Source organism: Monodelphis domestica, chromosome 2 (assembly GCF_027887165.1).
Source record: "Monodelphis domestica isolate mMonDom1 chromosome 2, mMonDom1.pri, whole genome shotgun sequence".
Taxonomy (NCBI): domain Eukaryota; kingdom Metazoa; phylum Chordata; class Mammalia; order Didelphimorphia; family Didelphidae; genus Monodelphis; species Monodelphis domestica.
This window is the reverse complement of record NC_077228.1, coordinates 108,778,607-108,805,241: the sequence shown is the minus strand read 5'-3', so window position 1 is coordinate 108,805,241 and position 26,635 is coordinate 108,778,607. Positions and strand designations below refer to the sequence as shown.

At 36.2% G+C, this 26,635-nt stretch overlaps 1 protein-coding gene across 7 annotated transcripts in view; it reads right to left on the bottom strand.

Moving 5' to 3' along the window:
- Positions 1-1,310: 1,310 nt before the first annotated feature.
- MDM4 (MDM4 regulator of p53) overlaps positions 1,311-26,635 on the bottom strand; it is a 51,935-nt gene continuing 26,610 nt past the window's right edge. The window contains exons 4-11 of one of the 7 annotated variants that reach the window (XM_001371138.4): positions 24,308-24,441; positions 22,956-23,005; positions 19,496-19,563; positions 18,637-18,736; positions 15,214-15,374; positions 14,210-14,356; positions 10,129-10,209; positions 1,311-7,358 (exon numbers count right to left, since the gene is read on the bottom strand). In XM_001371138.4, the coding sequence (XP_001371175.1) occupies positions 6,786-7,358; positions 10,129-10,209; positions 14,210-14,356; positions 15,214-15,374; positions 18,637-18,736; positions 19,496-19,563; positions 22,956-23,005; positions 24,308-24,441 (1,314 nt within the window). In that variant the 3' untranslated portion in view covers positions 1,311-6,785. Of the gene's footprint in view, positions 7,359-10,128; positions 10,210-14,209; positions 14,357-15,213; positions 15,375-18,636; positions 18,737-19,495; positions 19,564-22,955; positions 23,006-24,307; positions 24,442-26,635 lie in introns of those variants that run through there. The other 6 variants (XM_007481225.2, XR_461563.2, XM_007481226.2 and 3 more) reach the window with 6 other exon arrangements.

The window sequence follows — 26,635 nt, the reverse complement described above, 5'->3', positions numbered from 1 at the left end:
TTCATTTTTAAAACCTATTGTAAAGTTGCCTAGAGATGGAGAAATAAGTGGACTTGAGTAATAAGGAAATCTCTCAAACACAAATGAGACTCTTCAAAGCAAAGGGAATAAGAACATTTAAATGCAGACAAGAACCTGAGAAGTGTTACACATAAATAATCCTGGGCTGGTTAAATGTACTACCTCTTCAGATTTGGTTAACTATCTCTTCCCCAGATGTGGCTCGATGAACTGGGCCATTGGTGCCCTCTGGTGGAAGAACATGAGTTCCTTAGATTTGAGCCAGGATTTGGATTTGCCAGAGACAAAAGTGAATTCCCCCAGAGAGGCAGTGTTGGCTTGGGGGAAGTTTCTTCAATCCAGTCAGCCTGGTAAACAGCCCAAAGATCTTTTCAGCTTCTCCCACTCTGAAACTCCATCAATGAATGTCTGTCCTCTGGCCTTCAGTGCCATTTCTAAGGTTAAGTGAACTCTATTTGGAGAACGCTGATAAATAGCATGAAGTCATTAAAGGGCTTACAGAAGTGTCTGTCTCCAAGAAGATACTCACCACAACTGATCAGCTCCATCCTCAAAGGGGAAAAGAAATTCAGGTTAAAACGAACATATGAGAAACTGTGAAAGTTACAATAGAAGTCTGGTGCCTCACAGGAAGGAGGTCCATGATGTTTGTGTAAAGGATGACTAGTTGTGAAACCTCCTCCCCACGGTTTGTATATAAGAAAATCAGCTCTAAGAGTGAATGACCTTTGGAAAAATAAATTGGTGAGCAAAGCTGAAGCTTGGTTACTTGGTTAAAGGCAGCAGAGTATAGTGGTGGATAGGGAACTGGATCAGATAATCAGGATGATGGGGGATTAAATTTTAGCTCAGATATTTAGTAGTAGAGTGATCCCAGGTAAACTCATAAGACCTCACTGTGCCTCAGCTTCCTAATTTTCAAAATGGCACTTTGGGAGGGGATGCACTACTCAATGGCTTTTAAGGTCTCTTTCTAGCTCTAACTTTATGGTCCAGAGGCAAAGACTTGCATTTTGGTGATCTCTAATCGTCTTGAATTATAGGGATATGGGGAGTGAGAAGAAATAAGAGAAAAAAAGTAGAGAAGAGCCCCACTCTGAACTCCTGAGTTTGCTTTCCATAATACTAGAAAACTCAAATGATACAAAACACAACATTCCTACTACCAATCTTTTATGGATTTTTCTGCTAAAATTGATGATTTTCTTAAGCAAAACTGTCATTACCTGGAACTGAAATTTCATTCATACAGGTGGAAGTACTTATCTTTCCAATAATGACATCACAGACAAAATTAAACATCTATTTATTATGGACAAGCAAAATACAGCATCAGTATTTATTCAAAAGCATTAAATATTGCAAATACCAAATATACATAGGTGCTGTAGAATTAAAGCCTCTTAAGAAAACTATGTTAAGAACAAAAATACATTTTTTTAATATAGGAACACGTCATTATACTTGTCAAGAAATTGCTAGCAATGCTTTCTGCCAAACCCTAAAATAAAAATACTCCCTTAAGCACTTGTGCAAAAATTTAACTTAAACTGCATGCTTACTGGCATGCTGGCAGTGACTTTTGTACCAACTATACAAATGCAGACTACGAGAACTTTTGCGAGTGCAGAGAACAAGAATTTGTGAGTTCCCGTTTGATGGCATGGCAGTTACAGGCTGGAAAGTACTACCTAAAGCTACATAGAAAGGCCATTAACCTGACAAAACAACTTGGTCCTCTGTACCTACTGTACACAGAGAACTGGTGAGAGCTGCTTGGACAGGAGACTCACGAGTCTAGTGACCTGATGTCTGAGGGTGAGTACTTGGAACATCTGCCCAAGAGCTCCATCTGTCTGACAACAGGGTCATACCACCTTCACTACCAATTACTTATACTTTATGTAGCAGAGTATTTGTATATGTCATCACTGAAAAGCTTTACAGCTTTACAGCTTTACAGCACTTGATCCTCAAAACAACCCTTGAGGTAGGCAAGATAGGGATTATTCTCCTCATATACAGATGAGGAAATTGAGGTTCAATGGTTGTGACTTGCCCAAGGTCAAACAACAACTTAGTGGTGGAGGCAGGACAGAACCTTCTGACTTCTCAATCCTGACAGAAAGGCCTAAAGGTGCAGGACAAAAGAGACATTTTCAGATATGACCAACATGATAAACTGCTTTGTTTGACCATACTTACTTGTCAAAAGGGCTTATATACATACGAGAATAAAAATTTCAAAATAAATAGAAAACAAAAATAGGTTCAGAAACAACCTAATGTAACACTTATAACTTTTGTTAGTTACTTCAGTGTGAAATGTAAGCTATATAAAAATCGCACCCAAAACAAATTTACGGCTTTGCATACAGCCACTATTTACTGTTATAGGTACTAAAATCTTTGTGTTAAGTTCATCATAAAAAAAAGAGCATTGAAGTCATAGGGATTTTTAAACCTTCCAGAGGGGGCTCTTGACACTCAATCTTCCCCATGCCTCTCTGGCAGAGCTCTGAGTATTCCACACTGAAGTAAAATCTGTTGCTTCAAAGGGTCCTCATCTCTACTAAGACCCACCCTGCCTGCCTGCTCGGTCCTTTAGTATCCGACTTCCCCCTGCCTTGTGTCCTCACTAATCCCAAAGACTAAGAGAAAGCATGCTAGTGTTTAGGCACTTCATCTGAAGGGATTTTTCAAATCCCCCAAACTTTCAGTGGCATGTTAAAGGAACTAAGTAAAGGAGAAACTTTGGTTTTTACCGAAAAGGAAGCTAACCTAAGTGGCCAACAACAGGACAAGAGGCTCACCCTAGAAGGACAAACCTTGTTTCATAGTGCTCAGTCACATGGGCTGGCTGGAGGTCTTCTTTAAGTCCAGAAGCCCAGGGAGCCTCTAATTACTCCACTGGAAATTTGCTATCACAATCTTTCCTATCCTCACAATAAACCCCATCCATATTTATCCCCAAGATATTAACAGCAATATTCCAAAAATTAATTGCTAAATACTAACTAGTAAGGTTGTTTAGGAGGGACATGTGCATATTGGTTTCAAGTATAGAAGCACTAACCTAAAATCCAATGGCCTCAAACTAGTTAGAAACAGAAAATGAAAAAACAAATATGCAATGACTAAGGGAATCCTGATCTAACACCAGTAGTGCTCACTTCCCAGAAAAGGCTGACTATGAAGAATTAAATAGCTGCTCTAAAGTAGAAATGTTGTACTTGTGTGCATTGCCTTTTATGTAGTCTACCCAGAATGAGGATTGGAATGATGGGACTAGACACCTAGCTAGACACCCAAGAGGCAAGAAATTACTGGGCAAAACATAAGCAGCAATGGCGATAGCATTTTGGACTTCAGATAACCCTGAAATATACATTAATATGCCTTTCAAAAATTATTTTACTGTTTGACATTTTACAGCCCCTTAAAAAGCCTCTTGCTTTTGCAGAAGAAACCTACCTCTACATATAAATATACAAGTAAGACCTTAATGTGCTGGTTTCCTTAAAAAGACCTAATTAAAGAGAGTCATCTCAATAATGCTTCTCTCAGAGCAAAAGAACATATTATTAGTATGTCACTTTCTGGAAGCTCTAATACAAGGAGCATAGTAATGACTACAAAAAACAAGTAGGCTCAAAGTATGAAAGGAGTATAAAAAGCACTCGTGAAAAATGAGTCCTCAATAAGATGCCTACCACCTCCCTCCTGGACTCCCCTTGCCCATAAATCTCCAGACAAAAATCTTGCTTTCCTTTCATTCTCTGACCTGCATTAAACAAACTTCTAATCAAAAGTACTTCTGGAAAATTCCAGTAACACATGCTGGTAGCATCTTTAGAGGCAATGAAATGATAAGACATTTGTGAAACATCATATTTCCCCTTTGGCAATGGGAATAATATTTCATCAGGTTCTCTAGGCATAGGGTACAAAGAGTTCATGTAACCAGTTCCTGTTCTGCAATTCTTCATATATAGTTTAATATTATTATTATTCTCTTGGTAAATTTCTAAGTCAAGGTTTCTCACTTATATGAACAGCTCTTAGTATTACAAGAGGGTCTAAACAATTTGAAAAGGTAACAAACAAATAACAAAAATTCACAGCATCAAAACCATGAGCTCTTTCTATAACTTCCTAGAGCTCAATAGAAGAAAAATCAGCTAGTTGTTTGTTCTGAACTACAAAGCCTGGCAACAATGAATGCCATCCAAAAATGCTCTTATAGTCCATGAACTAAGGTGCACTAGCTTCATATAAATGACTCTAACCAAGAAGCCAATATTGTAGTTACTAGGAGTGACTAAAATAATGATACAATCTAAAACTAATAAAAAATTCATCATTATGAATTCAGAATACTTCCCTCAAAACACACACACACACACAAAAAAAAACTATGACACACACAACAACTATGTACAAATGCAAAGGAATGTGCTGAAACACAAACATACAGAAAAAAAATGCATCCAAAACAAAAATCTGTTATTAGTTGGCCATTGTCTTAGCTGCTAGGAGTCAAAGGTTAATTTCTTAGGAAATATGAGGTGGGGAGGGAGTAATTTCTCAAGTCTTTTAAACTTAAGAGAAATTTATGAAAAACTTTAAATACTTTACTAAGAAATAGTAATACCAATACCTATACTTGGCAATCTGACGCTTATTAAAGTATGAAAGACTAGAATAAGTCTTAAATACTTATATAAAATTCTTACACATACTAAGTACAGTATGAAGTTAATACAGCTAAGAAACCTCTTCAAACGTAAGCTGGGAATTTGCTGTTTAACTTTCAAAGTCTTTACTTTAACCCACCTGTTTTTTAAAACAAAAACAGAAATGTTGTTATGAAACACCAAACACATACAAAGACAGAACTAGAAAGTGTTTGAGGCCAGATTTGGGCCCAGTATCTCCCATCTCTACACACTGAGCCACTTAACTACCCCAACATATACTTTTAAAGACTTTTCACACGAGTAGAATCGATCCCAATCGGTAAAATGATCAGCTTGGAATACACAGCCTGTTGTTTCTTCTAGCTATTGTTTTATGAACCTGTGAGCATATGCTTTTCAAAGCAAGGGAAGTTGGAGGTAGAAAGAGGTTGGCAGAGATACAGACTTTCCTTTCCCTCTCTAGACTCCAGGAAGAGCCTAGGTACTGCTTCAGTTCCACCTCATGGGGCCCACAGCATGACTTGGTATACTAGCAGTGAAGAAAGCAATCCAAAACAGAGGCTAGTGGTGGGTCCTCAAAAAGGATCCAAAAGTTCTTGTGGAATGGCAATCAGGCTGGGTTCTAATGAAGCCCTTATTATCTTCCAAGGACAAATACTTGGCATGGATGGGATAAATGAAAAACAAAAGTAAAAGAAAGACAAGCTGAGGAAAGCTTTAGGAAAGTTGTACAGAACTGAAATATTAAATTTGCAGATATCTATATAACTATATCTATATATATATTTGCACTGTGTAAAAAATTATAAATTTTCTTTGTGAACAGGAATTTGAGTCCTTACATAGCACCTAGAAAAGTATCTGATATATAAGAGGTGGTTGACGTCTTCAAAACTGAATTTGTTATATAATGAACTTAGTACAAATCATGTAGATCTCTATCATATACCTTATTAACCACTCTCAAAAGCAATCTTTTCATATAGCAAAATGGAAGAGGAAAAACAGTAGACTAAAATGCTGGCACATTTTCAGAGAAAATAAAAGAGGTTAAATATTCCTCAAGTTTCAGAATAGTCACAATATGGTCCAATAGCAAAATGTTTAGGTAATTATTGTTAAAGACCGAAATTTATCACTTGTCTTATGGCAACCTTTGAATAGTGATAATCTTCAAAATGTTTCAATAAAATTTGGTGTTTTTATGAGCAAAAGCAATTTAAACATTCCTATTTCTTAGAATCCAGGATATCCTGGTCTTAACTCTTTGACTTTAAAAAATGACAATATCTCTGAACTTCACTTTTTTTTAATATGAAAAGTGAGAGTTGGTCCTGTTCAAGATTGAGATCATTTATTCTATGCCTCTGACAATGTCTCTTCAGGGAATGCAGTTTTGTGTACTAAACCCAAGGGTTCTTGGGCGGCCTAGCATTTAACGTGTGATGGCTCAGTAAACAGAACAGTTCAGTCTAAGGAACAATGCAAAAAGACACATCAGTGGCTACTCTGCTTTGCTTGAGGCCTTGTCCTTCTTAGAAGCCAGCAATCAGACTACAAAGTGAAGAGATCCACCAGACTGCAATAAGCTGAGGGAATGATCTTAAGATTAACATTTCTATTTTCAAATTGCCAGCTTAGTCATCTTTGATATTAGAGATTCTATTACCATCAATAAGTTTTCCTGGAACTTGAAATCTCTAACAATTCAGAAAAAAATACTCATATGTGGATCAATGGTCTCTTCTCCCTCTCAAATCCCTCTGTATCTACTTCAACCTGTGAAGGAAAGGAGGGCAGCTATTCTATATTTTTTTCATTCAGGTGAGTAATTTCTGAAAAAGCTGTTATTCCATTTTAATAGGTCTTCAAAAGGGAATCTTCAGAAGTTATCTAGGCCTACAGATTTTGTGCTCAAACTCCAGGTGAGTTTACCAGAAATGGTGCACAAATAAGAGGGGTACACTGAAACCACACTCTTACTAGAGGTGAGTCGCCACTAACTGTTGTTAGAATCTTGATATAGCTGTTTATCAGGTCTATAAAACTCAGTGGGCTAAAAAACTATGCCACAAAGATTTTGATGACCATCTGAATTGATTTCTTACAAATGGGACATGGAGCCTGAGTCTTCTTCAATCTTTTGGCACAGCGAAAACAAACCACTAAGTGAGCAGTCCTTCCATGTATAATGTTCCCATCCCGTGGCCTCTTCTCACACAGTTTGCATGGCTTAAAGAGATTTTTGTAATCTTCCATAGCCATTGCATCTGTTTTCTGTTCATAAAGGTTGTCTGACTGTTCCCCTAAGCTCGAAACAGTCTCCTGGCTTTCAGAACTCTGGGCCAAATCCAAAAATTCCACTGAGCTGCAAGGGTCCATTAGTTTGGGCTTTTCTTCTATCTTATATGCTTCTTTGGGTCGGACAAGTGGATCAGAGATGGTTCTTCGGCAATCAGGAACATCAATTCCTTGATCATCTTTCTTTGTTGGCATGGCAGTGATATTGGACACAGAAAGAGAATGCGACAGCTTAGGGCAATCTGAATACCAATCTTTTCTCAATGCCCAACATCGGAAACAGTACCTTTTGCTTGGAGAATTAAACTTCTTGCATTTGGTGCACTGCCATTCATCCTATAGAATCAACAGATTTCAGGTTAATAACCATTTGAGTATAATTCTGTGTAAAAGTAAACAAGCAGAAAACATGCAAGTTCTCTAGGCTGGTTGGGCAATATCCCACATTATTTAAGAGAGATCTCATAGTTATTATTTTCATGGGTCACTACGGGCAGAAAAATCCATCACCTCATAGTGGTCTACCTTTAGGTAACGAGTCTCTCAACATAAGGAAGTCAGTCCTAAGGAGACGAATATCTGCAGGCCCAAATTTAAAAACGATTTAGCTTGGCAGGACCTGCTGAAGCTTCCACTCTGCACAGTCTTCAGGAACACAGAGAGATCACTTTTCTACCAGGATAATGTATCAAAGTTGAACTTGAATAAGGGACATTGCCTGATAGCATTGTCAATCTTCAAATTAAGGTATACTAAGGCTTTTCTTAAGAAAGCTACCTTAGTAATTTAGTACGAATGAATTGTAGATAACAGTGTACTACTCATTCCTTCTTTCCATTTTGTATTATCTTCTCCAATCAACACTTCCTGAGACAAAGGTAGAAGAGGATTCAAACTGCTTTCCTAGTAAACATCTCTTTAAAAAAGACAATGAGAGGAAAAAAGCTGATACTAACATCCAGGTTTGCCAAATACTTGCCAGTGGTGTAGTAGATAGAGTTCTAGGCCAGGAATCAGGAAAGCCTGAGTTCAAATCCACCCTCAGACACTTACTAGCTGTGTGACTGAGCACTTAACTTCTATTTCCCTATCTATGAAATGGAGATAATAATAGAGCTGTTGTAAGATACAAATGAGATATTATGAAGCATTTAGCATAGTGCCTGGCACATAGTAAGCAATATATAAATGTTAGCTATGATGATGATGATGATAAAATCCATTTATGTTGCATGTTTCCTTTAATAGCATTGATAGATAGGTAGTCTCTATATTGAATGATTCTTGCACTTAAGGCTTGTTTCTTTGTATGCTAGTTTTATATTTCTACTCTTTCCTTCATAATGCAATCAGGAAATGCTGGTTGACTTATTTAAAATGTCTTTCTTAAGAGCAACTACAGCAAGTAAAAAGTATTTAATATACTATAATGTGATTTTTTTTTGCACTGACATAGTCAAATATTTCACAGAAGCTACCTTGATTATTCCCTAGCCAAAACCAAATATTACTAAAGAACCACAATCGAGTTATTTAAAGGTAAAAGCAATTCCATTTATTAAATCAGAATGCTCTGCCAGTTTATAAGACTCTAGGAGTTTTTATTATACAATCTCCAAAAGTTAAGACTTACTAGTTTTAAAACTGTACTGTGTCTTTTGGGACACTCTATATCTTGTAGTAACTCTCAAAGAAACTACACAAATTTTAGAAGCTTTATGCTTAAATTAGAGTGAGCTACAAAATTCTAAACAAAGACATTAATTCCTCAATAAGGGGAGAATCTGCCAAATTTTAGATGCTCAAAGAAAACATTTCTTCTAATCACTAACTTAAGTGATTTGGACCCAAGAGAGAAGTCTAACTAGGATACAAACAGACATGATAAGTTTATAAAAAGCGGTCAGCAACTCTTATAACAAAAGGCTGAAATATTTCACATTTCTCCCCTAAATATGGCCAACTGCTAATGCTGTATGTTAACAGTCATTGGGCCAATGAGATAAGTAAAATTCCCAGGCAATCTCAAACATCCTGAATTTATTAATTTGTCTTCTGACTCTCTTTCACTGTCCATGTAAACTGAAAATAGAAGAGCAAACTGGAGTGTATAATAGGACCTCTCCTCTCCACCCCCATTTGGAGTTTTGCTTTCTTAATTTCAGTGATCCATTGATAACCATGAAGAGTGGACCATGAAGCACCTTTCATGATTTCCTGTTTTGTTTTGGGGTGAGGGGAAGGTATTGCCTAGCCAAGAGGCAGGAGCAAGGAGAGAGAGAGTGCTTACATAGCATTGGCTTATATATGCAGGTTCAGCCATCCATGGTAGGTCTTGGACATATCCTCCTAAAGAATATAGGGTCTTATTGTACTATGGAATCTAATTTTTCTTTCTCCTCAGTCCTGCTCTCCTCCCCCAACTTCAGAAGTAAAAGGTATCTAGAGCAAGAAATTATCTAAACAAGATTTAGAAAAGGGAGATACGAAACTTAAATATGATCCTGGGCTATGTAGAAATGATGAAAATCACCCACAGGATTTATATAATGCCAAGGATTTCAGCCCAAAATTTCATTAATGGTTTTCATTATTAATCTACATACTTAGTATTTTTTAAAATCCTCTTAGTCATTCTAATTGTTTCTACTTCTACTCATTAGAAGACAATATTTTAAGTGATGTTTGTTCTAAGGCAAGTTCTAAGGCCCAGTGACAATATGATAAACAAGTCTTTCCCCAGAGTTACACAAAGACAGTATATAGGATAAAAGGCTCTCTATTAGTCTTGAAATATCTTAGACACTGTATCATATCTAAGATGACCTCAGAAAAATAAGAAATAATAACAGTAGCACCAATGAGCCATTTACACAACTAGGTACAGCAATGATGGAATCAAATGCATTCCCTTATTTCACAAAGATCAACACAAGTCTCCGACAATATTTAAAGTACTAGTACCTCTTAATTCTTTGAAGAAGCATTCAGGCAGGAAAGAAAAGACAGTACTAGTATATATTCTTCAAACAAAACCAATTGCTGAAACAATATCCTTTGATAATACCGACTACACAAGACGATGGTTTCATAAAAAATGTCCTACCTCAGAGTTAATTTCTGTATCTGTGTCATCACTTAAGCACTGAGAGTCCTCAAGGTCATCAAAAATCCTAACTTCAATCAACTGGGAATGAAAAAAAACCTCATTAGCAAAATATGCAGTTATTAGCTTGTGGCACAGAACAGAACGACTTCTAAATTACACATACTGTTTTTGTCACTAGCACTACCAAGGGAACAGTTTGGATAAGATTCTAAGATAAGAATATGAACACCCTGTTGGATTATCAGCACTTGAGTAGGACCCAGATATTCTGCTGGCACCCAAGATGGATGGCAGCAAAAATCTGTCCCTTTATAGAACATGAAGAATCCTACTGTTCACTAACAGATGACCTGTAATTTCTCAAAAAAAGGGACAATAATGTCTTTATTTTGAACTTCTGGGGAAGTATTTACAAGAAATTAAAAGAATCAAAAAACTAAAGCAGCTCACTTTTTAGATATACCCAGAAAAGAGTCTTAAGAAACATCCACAAGTAGGAAAGGATAGGGATGATGAGTCAGCCAAGGAGAATGAAGAGAGAGGAGAGGCAGATGGCTAAGGTGGTCAGAATCCTGGCCTTATATATTAATTAGCTGTGACCCTAGGTAAACTATATAACCTCCCACAAGCTCAGTTTCCTTATCTGTAAAGTGGAGATAATAACAGGACCTACATCCCAGGGCTACTGTGAAGAGCAAATGCAATAACATATGTAAAGAGCTTTACAAATTTTAAAGAATTCTATAAATTTGAACTATTATCATTCAAATCTAGATTTAGAGCCAGATACAATCTAGGGTTACCCAGTCCAACTTCTATTTTACAAAAATTAGGAAACCGAAACCAAGAGCAATGGGGTGACCTGCCCAAGATCATACAAGTCGTAAATAACAGAACTGTGCCTGGACTCCATCAATCACTCAGTCAATCAATCAACAAGTACCAAATAAGCATCCAAGTTCCAAGAATTGTGCTAAAATACAAGTGAAACTATCTGTGGCCTTGAGGAACATGCATTCTACTGGGCAATAAGGTAGATTAATATGCTATATAAACATGTAAAAAATAAAAACACAGTCATTTGGAAGGAGGCACCAGGAGCTGAGAAAATCAGGCAAAAGGAAATCCTTAAATGGAGTTTTTAAGAAAATTCAGATTCTAACAGGCCACAGTCAGAGAGTATATTAGACATACAGAGTGCAGCCCATGCAAAGACACCAAAAAAAGAGCTGGGAAAGTAATGAATGAGGAATAATAAAAACCATTAGTTTGGCTGTACGAGAGAATAAGAGGTGTAATGTGTAATAAAGTTGGAAAGGAAAGTTGCAAGACTATCAGTAACAAAGTAAGGAGCCTCTATTTTACCTTAGAGATACAAAGGAGCCACTAGAGTTCAATGAGTAGAAAAGTAACCAGCTCAGGAACACCATTAAGGAAAATCACTTCAGTATACAGAAGATAGATTGGGGGCACGGGGGAGGGGGGGGGGGAGTTATGACTATTTTGGACATACTGCGTTTGAGACGACTATTTTTCATCCAGTTTGAAATGTCCTTTTGGCATCTAGAACTCAAGAGAAAAACAAGTACTGGGTATACAGACCTGGGAGTCATTTGTATGGGGATGATGACAAATCATGGCAAGCGAAAAAGTGAAGAAGAGTTTATGAAGTGAGAATAAAGAGACAGAAAAGAAGGGACCCAGGACAGGGACTTAAGGAACATCCAGTTAGAAGGATAAGGTAGAGATGACAAGCAGGCCAAGGAGAAGAAGCAGAGAAAAGGGAGGAATCAGGAGAGAATGTTACAAAACCTAGAAAGGGGAGAGTTTCTGGGAGGAGACCAATAGCCAGAAATACTAAATGCTGCCAAGAGTTCAAGAATGAGGACTGAGGACAGACCACCAGATAAGGCAATTCCTTTGCCACATCCAAAAGAGATCATTAGTAACTTTGGAAAAAACAGTTTCAGATAAGTAATGAGGTAAAAAGGCAGAATGAAAGGAGTTGAGAAATTAAGTGAGCAAGAAAAGTAGCAAATACAACAAGTGAGCATGGCTTTTTCTAAGAATTACATTGCAGAAGGAAATAAATCCATAAAATGATCATGTGAGAGGGATGGTTGTAGTGAACTAATGAGGTTTTGAGCTTTTTTTTTTTTAAGAATGTAGGAGGACTTTGATATGTTTATTGGCAGCAGGGAAAGAATCACAAAAGGGAAAAACTAAAGAATAGGAAGAGAGGGGATGATTATGAGAGTAATCTGTTGGAGAAGACCAACAGAGAGGACCATGAATACATTGTAAATAGACTTATTTGCCTCAAAGGTGAAAAGAAAAGCTATCTCTCTTCAACAGAGACTAGAGTTTAAAAAGAGATTGAGAATTATATCAAGGATTTTAGAGATAAGAAGGGGGGAAAGAATTCAAGATGAATAACTTCAATTTTCTCAGTAAAGTATGAAGAATACACTCAACTGAGTGGTGGCCTGGTTTGATGACAGAAGGGAAAATAGCTGCTGTGGAAAGTAGGATAGGGAATCAATGGAAGAAGTAAAAGGATTGACTTACTACTTTACAATCCAGTTGTAATTAAATAAGCAATTTGTAGTGTACCCAAGGCAGCACAGTTTGCCTTCCTCTAGGTCCATTCAGTAGTGCATTAGGAATGAAAGGTGATAGATGGTGACAAATAATTTCAAATTGGGTCTAGCAAGACATAAGTGACAATGGAACAAGGAAATCAAGAATTCAAGGAAGCAAAGTGTGAAGGTGAACTAGTTAATTAAGACTAGAAAGAGAGGGAAGTGAAGATTCAGCAGGTTTAAGAAAGAAAAGGCATATGGAGAGATATTATAGGTTATAAAAGAATAAAGGAATTTCAAGGTCACAAAAAATCAGTCTTCTTAACTCTAAATTCAGAACTTTTCATTATACTCCAGAACCCAAACATCACATACATGTTCTCCAACTACATAAACAAAACAGAATCAAAGCTAATGAACTTTCAAATTTAAAGGGGGATATAAATGTTTAACTTGTTTGAGTTTACTTTGTTAAAACATATAGTATATACACACATATAAAAATGTACTTTCTATTTTTTATGCTTTTGATTGTTCTTGTTGATGGTCATTTTAAGATGAAAGAAAAAACATGCAGGCACAAAATTATATTTTTCTCCTTAAAATGTGACCCTACCAAAAAACATTTCTTCTAAAACTGAAAAAAAAAAATTAAAATAAAGTAAAACTGAAAAATAACAGTTCTCGTTTATAGTACAGTAAATAGAATAAATCCAATTCAGAGTTCAGAGCTATGAATATCAATGTTAGGAATACTTTTCCTAAACAACACATAAAACAGTCAAAATCTGCATTTGATCCACATTTACCAATGTTAATTCTCTCTAACAACCTCTATGTCTTTTTGCAGCTTTCCATTTTAGGTGGCTAAGAATACAAAGATCTACACAAAAGTCTATCTTCATGAAATGAATTCTTGTGAAAATCATTTTTTAAAGGAAATACATAAAAGAAGAGTTACATACATTAAATTTATTTGAGGCATGATTTTCGCTGGCCTTTTTCTTCTGAGATAACTGGGGGCTAAGCTTGTTTTTTTCAAGGATATTTCCTTGTGGCTGTTTAATAAATTTTTCTGGTGCCAAAAAACACCTATTATTACATAAAATCTACTCTGCCTCCTGACCATGTTCTGTAGTATGATTTGAAAAGGTTTCCAGAAGGAAAATTATAGAATAGAATAGGTAAGCAAAGGCAAGTGAGTTGATGCTTTCTCAGAATCAATGTCCTGCTTGAGAAGATTATATAGTAAAATGAAAATGAGTAATTTATGAAGTTTTCAAAAAGCTTATTCTTAAAAGATGATAAAAAGGAAAGCTATGTAATGAAAGTGAGAGTACCTCAATAACAATTTGCTGAGGATCTACTATGTGAAAGGAACCTGCTAGGCACCGGAGATGCAGAGTGACTTAAGAAAGACATGGTCCATAATTTGAGGGATATTATTTACAAAATGTGCACCCATGTGATTAACTGAACAGTTTTCTAAGACAAACCTTTTTGTCACCCTCTTTCCCTCCTTCACTTGCTTGTTCTGTATCAGTAGCTTCAACTTTTACAGCAACATTTAACTGCTCTGAATTAGACTCGTTCAAGAACCACAAGTCATCCGTAGTGTCTGAAACAATAGCAGTATCTATATCCTAAAGAAAAAGAAGGCAGAAAGTGGATAAAAATAAGAAGGGGTATGAAGTCAGAAATCCATCAGTGAGGTTGATGCCACCTAACTAGAACTACAATACAATTTCTCCCGCTTAAGGAAGACCTGGCTTTCCTTGATGACTATTAATTCAACCAATATTTATTAACCACTTGCTAGGTATTTTCTATTAGCCAAAAGAAATGTCCAAAGGATAAGGGCAATAAATTCTCTATAGTAACAGTGGTAATAAATTTTCACATTGATGAGCACTTGTGTAATTCAGTGTCCTTTAGAAGTATTCCACTGAGCTTATTCCACTGAGACTACCATAATATTTTGAAGATTTTATAAGGCTGCGGGTTCACAAAGATTTGTTTGACTTAACAAAATTCCCCCCCAAAAAATGGCACTGCAAAAAGATGGAAACCATTCTATTAATTTATTTTGGTACTTTAATCCCATTAATGTTAAGTTTATTGATGAAATATCAGGAATTAAAATAATGAAGGTGGCTTAACAGAGCCCTTTGCCCTGGCACTCTCTGGACTCTTTGAAGACACAAAGATGAGTACAAATAACCTAATTACCAAAACCAAATTAGATGTCTAGCTTTCTCTGTGGAGTATGTCATTTCTGCATCAATCTATGTCTTAGTCTTCCTCTGAGAAGCCCTTTATGCTAAACTCATGCTAAAAAGGTTAATGTGTCAATATATTTAGACCATTGTACTTTCAAAACAAAAACAAAAACTATCAAAAGCAAGATAGAAACAAATTTAATTCTCTCACTTAAACAAAAAACTGCTCTGAAATTACAAAAAAAAATCACAACCCCCCTCAAATTTGATAGGCAATTTACCTGATTTGTTTGTAAGTCGGTTGAGCCATTACTTCTAGGTGTGTAATTGTTTCTCAAGTTTCCCAAGAACCACCAAGGCAAGCCAGCTACATCCCATTCCTCAAACATGAGGTCCAGCCTAGGTGACTTGTTGGGAACTAAATTTTCTATCAGGTCTTCATCTATAGAAGCCAAATGGGAATGTCAATGAATATATCTTTTAGTTACATGAAATTAAAGCACCTACAATTCTTTTATAATCTCCACAACTTCTGTATGAGGTGGTAAAGAACAGGAATGATTCTTTCGATTATTCAGATGAGATAGTCATAAAAAATCTGCTCCAAGTCTTCAGTAATTTAGTAATACAGCAAAGAATGCATTGTTGTGTTTCCAGCTCTCTGGTCAAGGTTCTAATCTCCAAGTCAGAGGTAGGTAATTTACAGTACTCAATGTTCCTAACCCCCTTTTCCTTTCTCCACTTTCCCCCTCTTCTACCTGCTGTACTCCCCTAGGAAAAAAAAAAAGATAAAACAAAATTCTCTTTCCAATGCTCATTTTTTCTTTGCCCATGCCAATGCCCTAGCCTTAAGCTATCACTTGCAATCCTAGCATTACCTTTGTGGAGAAAAAACATGGCATAGGAGAGGGTATATCTGACTTATTCAGATGTTAGGATACTTGAATTGAAGTCTTGCCTCTACTTATTAATCAGGGACGTTGGGGAAATCAAACCTCTCTGATCTTTTATTTTTTTAAACAAATTAAGATAAAAATTCTTGAGGATAAAACTACTTATATAAACTACCTGACATAATTATTGTGAGATTAAATAAGATTATATATTAATACAATACAATACAATAATTTGTTATATTCATTAATATATTCTATATATGGAAGTGCTTTGTAATTCTGAAATACCACATAAACATAAATTACTATTATTAATGAACCATTTGGTACCCCATTAAATAAGTCCTTATCAAAGAAATCAGACCTCTCTGCAAAGTAATTTTTATGTAATGGAAATGGACATGAGAAAGAGAGGGAAGAAGGAAGGAAGGGTGGAAAGAGGATCATATGCCCTTAGAGAGAGAAGACTGGCACACGGGCTGGGGGACAGAAGAGAGAGAGCAAGATGAGGAACAAGCAGGAGCCAGGCCAGCCCCATGGTAGAATCAAGAGAAAGAAGGGGAGCCAGACACAGACACAGGAGAAGATGGGTGACATGTAATGGCTGGAGACAGACCGTGCCTGAGTGCAGAGGGACAGAAGACAGACAGAGGGGGGCCGAGTAGGGCAAAGGTCTCCTCTCTAAGTGCCCAAAGTCTCAAGCCAAGTCCTTGATCATATGTGAGATGGAGATTCCTACACTTTTCCATTCTGCTATCATTTGGAGGTATCTTTTTCAGTTTTTGTTTTGGAGGGATGGAGTGGGGTGGTAGGCCATGGAATACCAAGCTGAAGGGCAGGAGAAGAAAGAGAGTCGGGTGCTGTACAATAAAGGTAACATAGGTGGTTTTTTGGAATGAAGATTTCTTTCAGAATATAAAGTTCAATTTGTGTATTGTGAACTTACATAAATGTGAGAATTTGAAAATTCTGTTGGTCACTGGATGTTAATTAAGAAGCATCATTGGTTGGGAGCAGCTAGGTAGCTCAGTAAATTGAGAGCCAGGGGCAAGTCATTTAACCCCCACTGTCTAGCCCTTCTTCTGCCTTAGAACCAATATATAATATTGATTCTAAGATGGAAGGTAAGGGTTTAAAAACATTTTTAAGGTACTATAAAAAATAATTTAAGGTATTATTTTAAGGTATTATATGAGGTTTATATGTTATAGTAAAATATATTATATAAGGCCTAGAAATGCCTCTTTGAGTTTGATTGCTTCTTAAGAGATTTCTAATAACAAAGACAAGTATACCGTCAAAGGCAACCACTAGGACTACACTTTATTAGCCATCTTCCTAATATACTCAAAATTTCACAAAAACTATTCTTTTCTCTTGAGCTTCAAACTTGTCTCAATTATCAGGCCATTCGCCCCTACTATTTAGAAGAATGTAAGCAGATGAAAAATTAAGTTTCTGTATACCATAAGCAGTTCAAGTTTTTTTTTTTGCATCATAAAGGAGCTACATAAAAAATAAAACTGTTTTAAGACTACTCATTTAAAACTCAACTCCAAAAACTCTTGATAGGGCTTAAAGATTTTAAGGATCACACACAATTCAGTTTATATTTCTATCTAATCTGTACAAAGGGAAAAAAAATTTCTGAGCCTGATGAACATTGAAAATATCCTTCAGAAAGGTCTTTAATATTTTGGTGACATTATTTAATGACAGATGCACTATTTGAATTTATATTGTCATTTCCTCCAAATATATTTATGAGGTGAAGTACCTGGACTAGGAACCATGTATGCTATAAAATATGTTCCATGTATATTTATGATTCTGTAAATCTTTGTATATAAAATCATGACTCTGAAAGATTTTTTTTAACATAATAGAGATTCTATTTGTTTTCCTATATCCTAGTTAATTCAATCTGAGTTTTTCTAACCATATATACAATGTTATGGTAAAGAAATTGATTGTAACCAAAGATCAGAGAAATGGAAATCTTAGTCTTAATTCTTATTAAGCCCTATAAACTTTAATTTCCCTGAAAAACAATTTTCCCCTCTATCAGGCAAGTCAAACTGAAAATTCTGAACAGAAATGAAATGACTGTAGCATCTTGGGCCACATGGAGAGGGAAAATTCACTTGGTGACTCATGGATAAGTGGGAGACTTTCTTCTCCTGTCATCCCAAAGTCTTAACAAAAATCAATGTGAAAACAGACTGCTAAGGAACATTTTAACCTTTTGAAAAATGCAACTGGATCTAGACTTTAAAAGAAAGTTGTTTCAGAGAATAACAAGGAAGCAATATGGCATATCCCTTCTTCTCAAGTATGCTAGGAAGACTAAATTAATAAAGCCCTTAGAAATTTAAAGATGAGATCTTCTAAACTATTATTAACTCATTACAGTAAATAACTATAATATAATTACTTTAGTACTTCTACTTGAATGATGCAAGAATTCAAGATGTCATCAACACAGGTAAATCCTTCAATGAAGGGAGCAAATTACAACCACTGTATGACTTAGCAGATGGTCTTCAGGAATTGTTATGGTTGAAAAATTCCACCTTATTGCCAAACTGGTAATAAGTTCTTCAAGACTCATCTATGTCAGCCTCTGTACCAAAGACACAGTCTGTCAAAAGTCACATGTTCCAAATGTTCTTAGTTTGGCAGTACCTGCCAGAATTGATGTTCTGCTAACACAGTCTTCCAAAGCCTAGAATCAGACCAGAAGCACTGGAGGAGGGTCATTTTTATTGCCTAAAACAAGAATAGCAATTGTTTTAGTTCAATATTTACCTTCTTTTGGATTTCTGCATTTGCGCTGTGAGGTAGACAAAGCAGGATCATCACCTTCTTCAGTTCCATTCCTGGAGCTAGAACTTCCCTCTGTACCTTGCTAAATGGAAGGAGAAAATCACTCCATGAGTATGGTAGACTAGATCAGGCCAAGGGGATGTAGCAGTTCCATTCTGAGTCACCAGTAAAAGTGCAACACAATGGGTTATGCACAAGATAGTGAACACTGGAGTAAACAACACTCATTAAATGCAGAAAGTCAGTTTATCTTCCCTAACCCCACCATGAGCAGAGCTGGGAAGTCCCAAACCTGAGGAAAATCTCAGCTGAACAAGAGGCCAAGAAGTTTCATTTTGAACAACCAGTCAGCATCTGGCCTACTACTAAAATAAAGGAAGCATCCTCTAGGATATTGGTTCATTGAACATAAAATCAAGATTATGGTAACAGTAGATTGGTTCACTGAACATAAAATCAAGATTATGGTAACAGTTTCTGTAGGTTTGGGGAAGCTACAAGGAACTTTCTGATTGGTACTTACTTGCATATAAACTTTCCATTCCAATAAAGCAGTTTGCTCAAAACACATGCGCATACACACACACACACAAACTCAAAGAAAGTGTAAACTGGAAAGAGTGAAGATAAGAAGTGCTACATCCCAAGAAAGACTCAGAGACTGGAACTCTGTTATGGGTAGAACAGAGAAGGTTCACTCTGTCCTTGGTCTACAGACTCCCAAGAACTTTTCATGTCAAGTTTGACTACAAGTAGGAAAGGTTTTGGGAGTCCAAGATCCAGAGGTACAGAGAAGGGGCCACTCTGTACAACAAAAGAATTCACCAGCTGGTGAGTTTACCTTCAGTTGATCTTGGCTTGGAATATCCATACTCTGATCCTGTGCGAGAGCGAGAGTCTGTGCAGCATCTAGACGGTGAGTAAAACAAAAGGAAAAAACCTTCCCTGGTAATAACCATTCTTTCCACACAAAAAGGGCCTCAGCAAGCAAACCAGGAGCCAGATTTGGCCCCTACAAGTGTAGATCTCCATGACTGGAAAATGCTCTCCTTAGCAGAGAGAGGAATCAAAGACAAAGAAGCTATATCAAAAAAGGTCTGGTTAAAAATAAAGTGACAAGGTATCATTTGGGGAAAGGGAGAGAAGGGAAGGAAGAGGAGATGAAAAAAGTTCCTTTACTTAAACAAGATGGCTACAAGTTTCTTCCACAATAAGTTTCCAAATTTCTCCAAGAAATTTTGAAAATGTAGTTAAAATCAGAAATAGAACTCATTCAGATGTGATAGAAAACTCTTTAGTTTCTTCACATGTAGTTTCACCTTTTTTTTCCCAACTGCCAAAACTTTTAAGTCTACAAGAAATTTGAAAATAAGAAATCTCTCTACTTCATTAAAAATAAGCATACTTATCCAATCCAGAATCAACAACACTAAGTGTCAGATGGCTCATCTGACAACTACATTAGATAGGGCCTCTGGACTTGATATAAGATTATAGGTGCCTAAAACAAGTATTAATTTTCCTGGTCACTATGTATGCTCAAGAAAAAGTAAAGTAAGGAGAGGAAAGATTTTATCAAGAAATAAATGATGATAACTTTAGTGAGACTACTGTTTGGGGACTAAATTATTCCAAAGGAGAAATGTATTCCAATCCTAAGAAATTTTGTAAGCCCAAAAGGAGAAGGAAATAAAACCTGTGCAAAATAAGCAACAAGGTAAACAATGGTTCTGAAGTCAAAGGCCCTAGGATGAGATTTCATCTTGAATGCTTAGTACTTTTTTTTGCTATAGTCAAGTCATTTCACTTCCCAGGTCCTCAGTTTCCTCATCTGTAAAATGGGGCTGAACTAAATGGTCTCTGTGACCACTCCCAGCTCTACTTATGATTCTAAGCAGATACCACTCAGCACTACTTGTTGTGTGTGTGCATACACACACACACACACAAACACACACACATTTATTTGGACCTGAGTTACAATGAGAATGGTTCTTGACTTGCTTGGTCAAATACATCCTCTCAAATACTTCCATTCATGAACAATTATTGACAACCTTATTTATTTAAGGTCTGCCAAAGAAAAACTAAAGATCCTTTCATCTTAACTCAGCTGACAGAATACCTGCCATAAATCTAATTTTTTTGATAAGGAGACATGTTTTGTCTTTCCTTAAAGACAGAAGAAGAGGTCAAAATACATGACTATTACTTCTGAAAAAAGCTTTGCTAATTATGCTGTCCTTTAACAAAAAATTCAATTTTGGATATCATGCAGGTGTAGAACTGGTTATAGAATTCTATAATGTGGAGGTCCAGAATATTTCTTTCTTTCTTCTGAAACTCTTACTTTCTGACTTAGTATCAGTTCTAAGAAGAGTAGCAGCAAGGGCTAGGAAATTAGGGTTAAGTGACTTGCCTAGGGTATATATAGTATTAGAAAGTATCTGAGGCCAGACTTTGAATCCAAGTTCTCCCAAATCCAGGCCTAGAGCCTTTATCCACTGTGCTACATAGCTGCCTCTCAAAATATTTCTTTCTGTTGAAGCAATTGACAGAACAAAACAAAGTCGAAATCACCTCTAAGAAAACTAATATGCAAAAAGTAGAGGCATAAAATAAAGGCCAAAATCTATACTTGTTTCCTTTTATTATCCTACTCAAACACAAAGAGGATATTTTATGGAACAACCTTCTTTAAACAATAACATTCTAGGGGCAGTTGGGTGGCTCAGTGGACTGAGACCCAGGACTAGAGATGTGAGGTCCTAGGTTCAAATATGACCTTAGCCACTTCCTAGCTGTGTGACCCTGGGCATGTCACTTAACCCTAGTTGCCTAGCCCTTACCACTCTTCTGCCTTGGAACCAATGCACAGTATTGATTCCAAGACAGAAGGTAAGGGTTTAAAAAAAAATAACAAATCCCTTCAATCAAACAAAAGGCACATCCCAGGAGATAAAATTTGTTTAATAAGAGTTGTTAAGGTAAAGGAAGGAAGAGAAAGGTTTCCTTTCATTTTCTTTACTAATGGGAAATGTAATATTCACTCCATCTAAGTCAACAGAAATAGTCAAAGAAATGTTCATTCACAAAAGGGCAACTGCAATTAGAGGAGCAATCACAAAAACATTTGGTGACAAATTCTACCACCGGAAGACAAGATTATAAAATGTATTGATAGCATTTGCTTCAGACTAACTACTGCAAAATTAGTATGAAATAACAAATGAAGTAAAGAAATATAGAGACTTTAAACACAGAGATAGGTATTATATATGGATATATGTATAAATCGTTTTATGCCATACATATCCAGATATATGATATTCTACATATGTCATATATGTATAAATCAAACATACATACATCAGTGTTTAAATAGAGATGGAAAAATATAGTGAAACAGATAAAGGAATCCTATGTTGTTATAATTCAATTAATAGACAAAAAGTATTGATTTCCAGAATTCCTGCTGGAATATCTATAATTTATTGCTGTTTCCCTCTTAATGTATTTCATTCCTTTAGTGCTCAAAGAAATTTAGATTCTGCATCTAGAGAAGTTTAACTACTGCATAAGTAATTAAATTTCAATAAAGGCGCCATTTCATTTATAAGGCCTTCTTGAACTTCGAGAAATGTCTCAGTGAGACAAAGTTTATCTAGAGAATATCAGAATTAAAATTCACACATTTTGATTTGAAAGAGTTCCATGTGTTTTCCCTTATTCCTAAGAGAACACAATTATTAGGAATGGAAGACCACCAATTTGCTTATTTATATAAGTTATCAAAATAGACAAATTTTCAGGGATTAATACATCTGTACTAGATTTCTTAAAAGGACAAAGTTTCAAAACTTCAGACTTTCCTAATCTGGGACAGAGTGGGAGTAGAGAGTGCACAAAATGTCTTATAAATATGATATTCCTAGAAAAGACAAAATACATGGACTCAGTTCTTAGTTACATCTGACTCACTCACTCAACCCTAAGACCTTGCCATATTCTTGACAAATGTAGTCAAAACACACACACATATATACACAAAAGCAATTTCCTGTAAAGTACTTTAACCAACTACATTGCAGGAATAAATACAGCATAATCAAGAAAAAAGGTTAAACAAAACAAACTGGCGCTTGAATACATGGCAATAACATTTTCCAAAGTAAAATGTCCCTTCCAATCATTCCCAAAGACAGAATTTTATTTCATCCATAATTCTCCTTTTCTATTACTTGCCCTAATCAAATCAGCATTGTACTATATACTTTTTTGACAAAAGAGAGTGGACATACCTGTAACAGTTGCAGTAACCAGGTTTTTTCTTAACATGTCATAAAGAGGGCTGGTAAGAAAGAAAGGAAAAAATTAAAAACAGAAAAAAAATCCTACTACTCAGATTTCTATAGTTCTTCTAAGAACTCTCAAAGTTTTGTGTTGGTTTTTTTTTTAATTATTTTAAAATATTGTTTCTGGAACAACCTCTAGTAACTGATGCAGAGTGAAAGGAACAGAACCAGGAGAACATTATACAAAGAGACTGATATACTGTGGTACAATCGAATGTAATGAACTTCTCTACTAGCAGCAATGTGATGATCCAGAACAATTCTGAGGGACTTATGAGAAAGAACACTATCCACATCCAGAGAAAGAACTGTGGGAGCAGAAACACAGAAGAAAAACAACTGCTTGATCATATGGGTCAATGGGAATATGATTGGGGATGCAGACTCTAAAAGATCGCCATAGTGCAAATATTAATAATATGGAAATAAGTCTTGATCAATGACACATGTAAAACCCAGGAATTGCTCGTTGGCTGGGGGCGGGGGGGGGGGGGGGGGGGGGAGGGGACATAAATCTTGTAACCATCGAAAAAATATTCTAAATTAATTAAATAAAAATTTTTTAATTAAAAAAAGGGAAAAAAATCTTTGTTTTCCTCCCTATAAAGAAATAGGAAAAACTGCCTTATTATTCCTTTTTAAGTGATGGGGAAACTTCCCAATAATTGGTGTTTTCTTAGGAATTAGGAAGACAAAAACTAGTAGGTCCTATTCTTATAGCCTGCCAACCTAAAAAAAGATAATTTCATGGAAGAATCAGTTCTTGCCTTCTAGTTTTAAATTGTAATTAAACAAGAGCAGATAGTGACTCAGGCCTGGAGACAGGAGGTGGTCCTAGGTTCAGATTTGTCCTGGCACTTTCTAGCTGTATGACCCTGGGCCAGTCACTTAACCCCAATTGCCTAAGTCTTATCACTCTTCTTCCTTAGGATCAATATTGGGTATTGGTTCCAAGGCAGAAGAGGGGTAAGGGCTAGGCAATGGGGGGAGAGGGGGATCAAGTGACCTGCCAAGGGTCACACAGCTAGGAAGTGTCTAAGGTCAAATTTGAACCCAGGACCTCTCATCTGTGGGACTGGCTCTCAATCCACTGAGTTACCCAGCTGCCCCCTAAAACAATTTTTAATTAAGCAAATCCCCATTTTAGTTTTAAAGTAAGATGGATTCATAAGGGACAGATGTTACTACACAGTGAGAAGAGTGTGGACTTCTGAACTACTTTTGACTTGTGGACACAGAACCATATACCACATAAAGTTGTGGGCAAATGCTAAGATTCAAATCTAGAATCTTCTTACCTTGGATCTTTCACAGAGAAGCTCTGAAGTCCTAGCAGCTCCCCTAGAAGATCTCCACCACAATATACCATGTGCTGTTCTTGCTGATCATAAAGCTGCTTCACCATTATATACTGGCCTAGATAATGCATGACCTACATGGGAATAAAACAGTAAAACATTTGTTCAGCTACTACCTATAATGCAACCTTCATTTATTTATCTATATATTTTTGTACACATGCACACATATATATTTATATATATATATATATATATGAATGAATATATTAAGGACATGGTTGGTAAGGAGAGCTCCATGAGGACCAGGCCAGTTTCATTTTTGTCTTTGTATGCCCAGTACATAGTATAGTACTTTGCATTCAGTGGTGGCTTAAGAGATATTTAAGTCCCTTCATGTGCTGGCACCAGTCTCTCTTTCCAACCATATCATACCTAACTCCTCTCCATGTACTCTGCTGCTTCTTCCACACTGCTCTCTGCCTTCACAATGATGACCCCCTGGCCTGTAAAGTTCTTCTTCCTCACCTCCATGTCTTGGAATCAAGCCTAAGCTCCTTTGGCATCTTCTACAAGGGGCCTTCCCTGTCCTGTCAGTGGCTAGTGCCTTCTCCCTCCAGGTCATCTGGTACCTGCTCTGTATAGCCTATGAATGTGCCTCTTTTCTCCTCTATTACAGCATAAATTCCTTGGGAGAGAGATTCTTTTGTGGCCTGGCACAAAGTAGGTTCTAGACAAACATTTGCTTATTGGTTTACTTGTTGAATTAAATTGAACTTAAGAACTGTATCATTCCACTATGAAAAGCTAAAAAATCAAAAACCAACTTATCACAATACAATGTAAACAAATCACTACCCTATGTATAACAGAGGAACAAAAGTGGAAACACACAAGGGTCCCTCCAGATATACACTCTCCTTTAGAAAGAGTAAGAAAACACTCTTCTGGGTATTCTAATCTGAAGCCTCTGAAACAAAGCCCTAAAGTGAAATCTTTTGATGTCTTTTTTTATCTTACCGAAGACCTAACTAGTTTCTAATCCCCACTTCCTGAAATGAGTTTATAAAATGGCAATTCAGTCAAGAGAAGGAAGTATCTCTTTCTGAACAGGTATAAATGAGAATACTCCTCAGAGAAGGGTTCTTCACATTTCTTTTGCATTTCCCTTTGGCAGACTAGTGAAACCAATGACCCTCTTCTCAAAATAACAGTCTTAAATGTATAAAATGCAGAGGGTTACAAAATAAACTAATTTCATTGAAATAAAGCTTTCAAAATATTTTAAGAAACCCAGACCAAGAAGTCCTATCTCAGAAAGAGTAGCCAAAGAGGTTGAAAATTTTTGGGAAAACTATTCACCAACATATTAAGTTACTTAAAGTTCTGGGGCTTTTTGCCCAAATTTTCAACTTTTGCTTAACCTCCAAGTATGGAATTTTATTTGCTATTTTTAAATTATAATAATTTAAAATTATAATAATGATAATTAAAAGAGGGGGCAGCTGGGTAGCTCAATAGATTGAGAGCCAGATCCAGAGATGGGAGGTCCTGGATTCAAATCTGACCTCAGACACTTCCTAACTGTGTAACCCTGGGTAAGTCACTTAACACCCATTGCCTAGCCCTTACTACTCTTCTGCCTTGGAATCAGTACCTTCTAAGACAGAAGGTAAGGGTTTTAATACAAAAAATTAATAAAATCATAATAATAATCATTAAGAGAGGGGAAAGGGAAAAAAAAAGGTTCTTTCAGTCAAGTGAACAGAGCAAAGAAAGACAGACTCACACTTGAAGCACTTTTACCAAAAGCACAAGCTCTGAAAAAAGAGCCCCACAGCATGGGTCTCAGCCAAATTTATCTACTAAGCATCTACTAAAGCATCCTAAAATGAGGATGTAATTTAAAAGAATGTAGCTCCAGTGTGGCAAATTTTCCATCTGCACACCCCAAAATGTCCAGTAGTAGAAATTTCCAAATTTCTAACAGAGGCATAGGGAACTTTGCCCATATTTGAACCTCTCCATCCTCTATATTTAGAATTTTAGTCTAAATGAATAAAAATTGTTTCTAGTGGTCTTATGCCAAAAATGGCTAGCATGGAATTTTTTCTATAGGCAAGTCAACTTATTTTAGTAAACTAGAATCACAGAACCCTAGACAGAATATTAGGGATCATCCAGCACTCTCACTATACAATAGCTGCAATAAAATTTTTAAAAAGGAAACATTATAGTCTTTAAGAAGTTTGAGGATTAGAATCTTATACATCTTTTTTTCTTGGAACTGATAAGCCTATAATTTACCTCAGTCAAACCAAAATATAT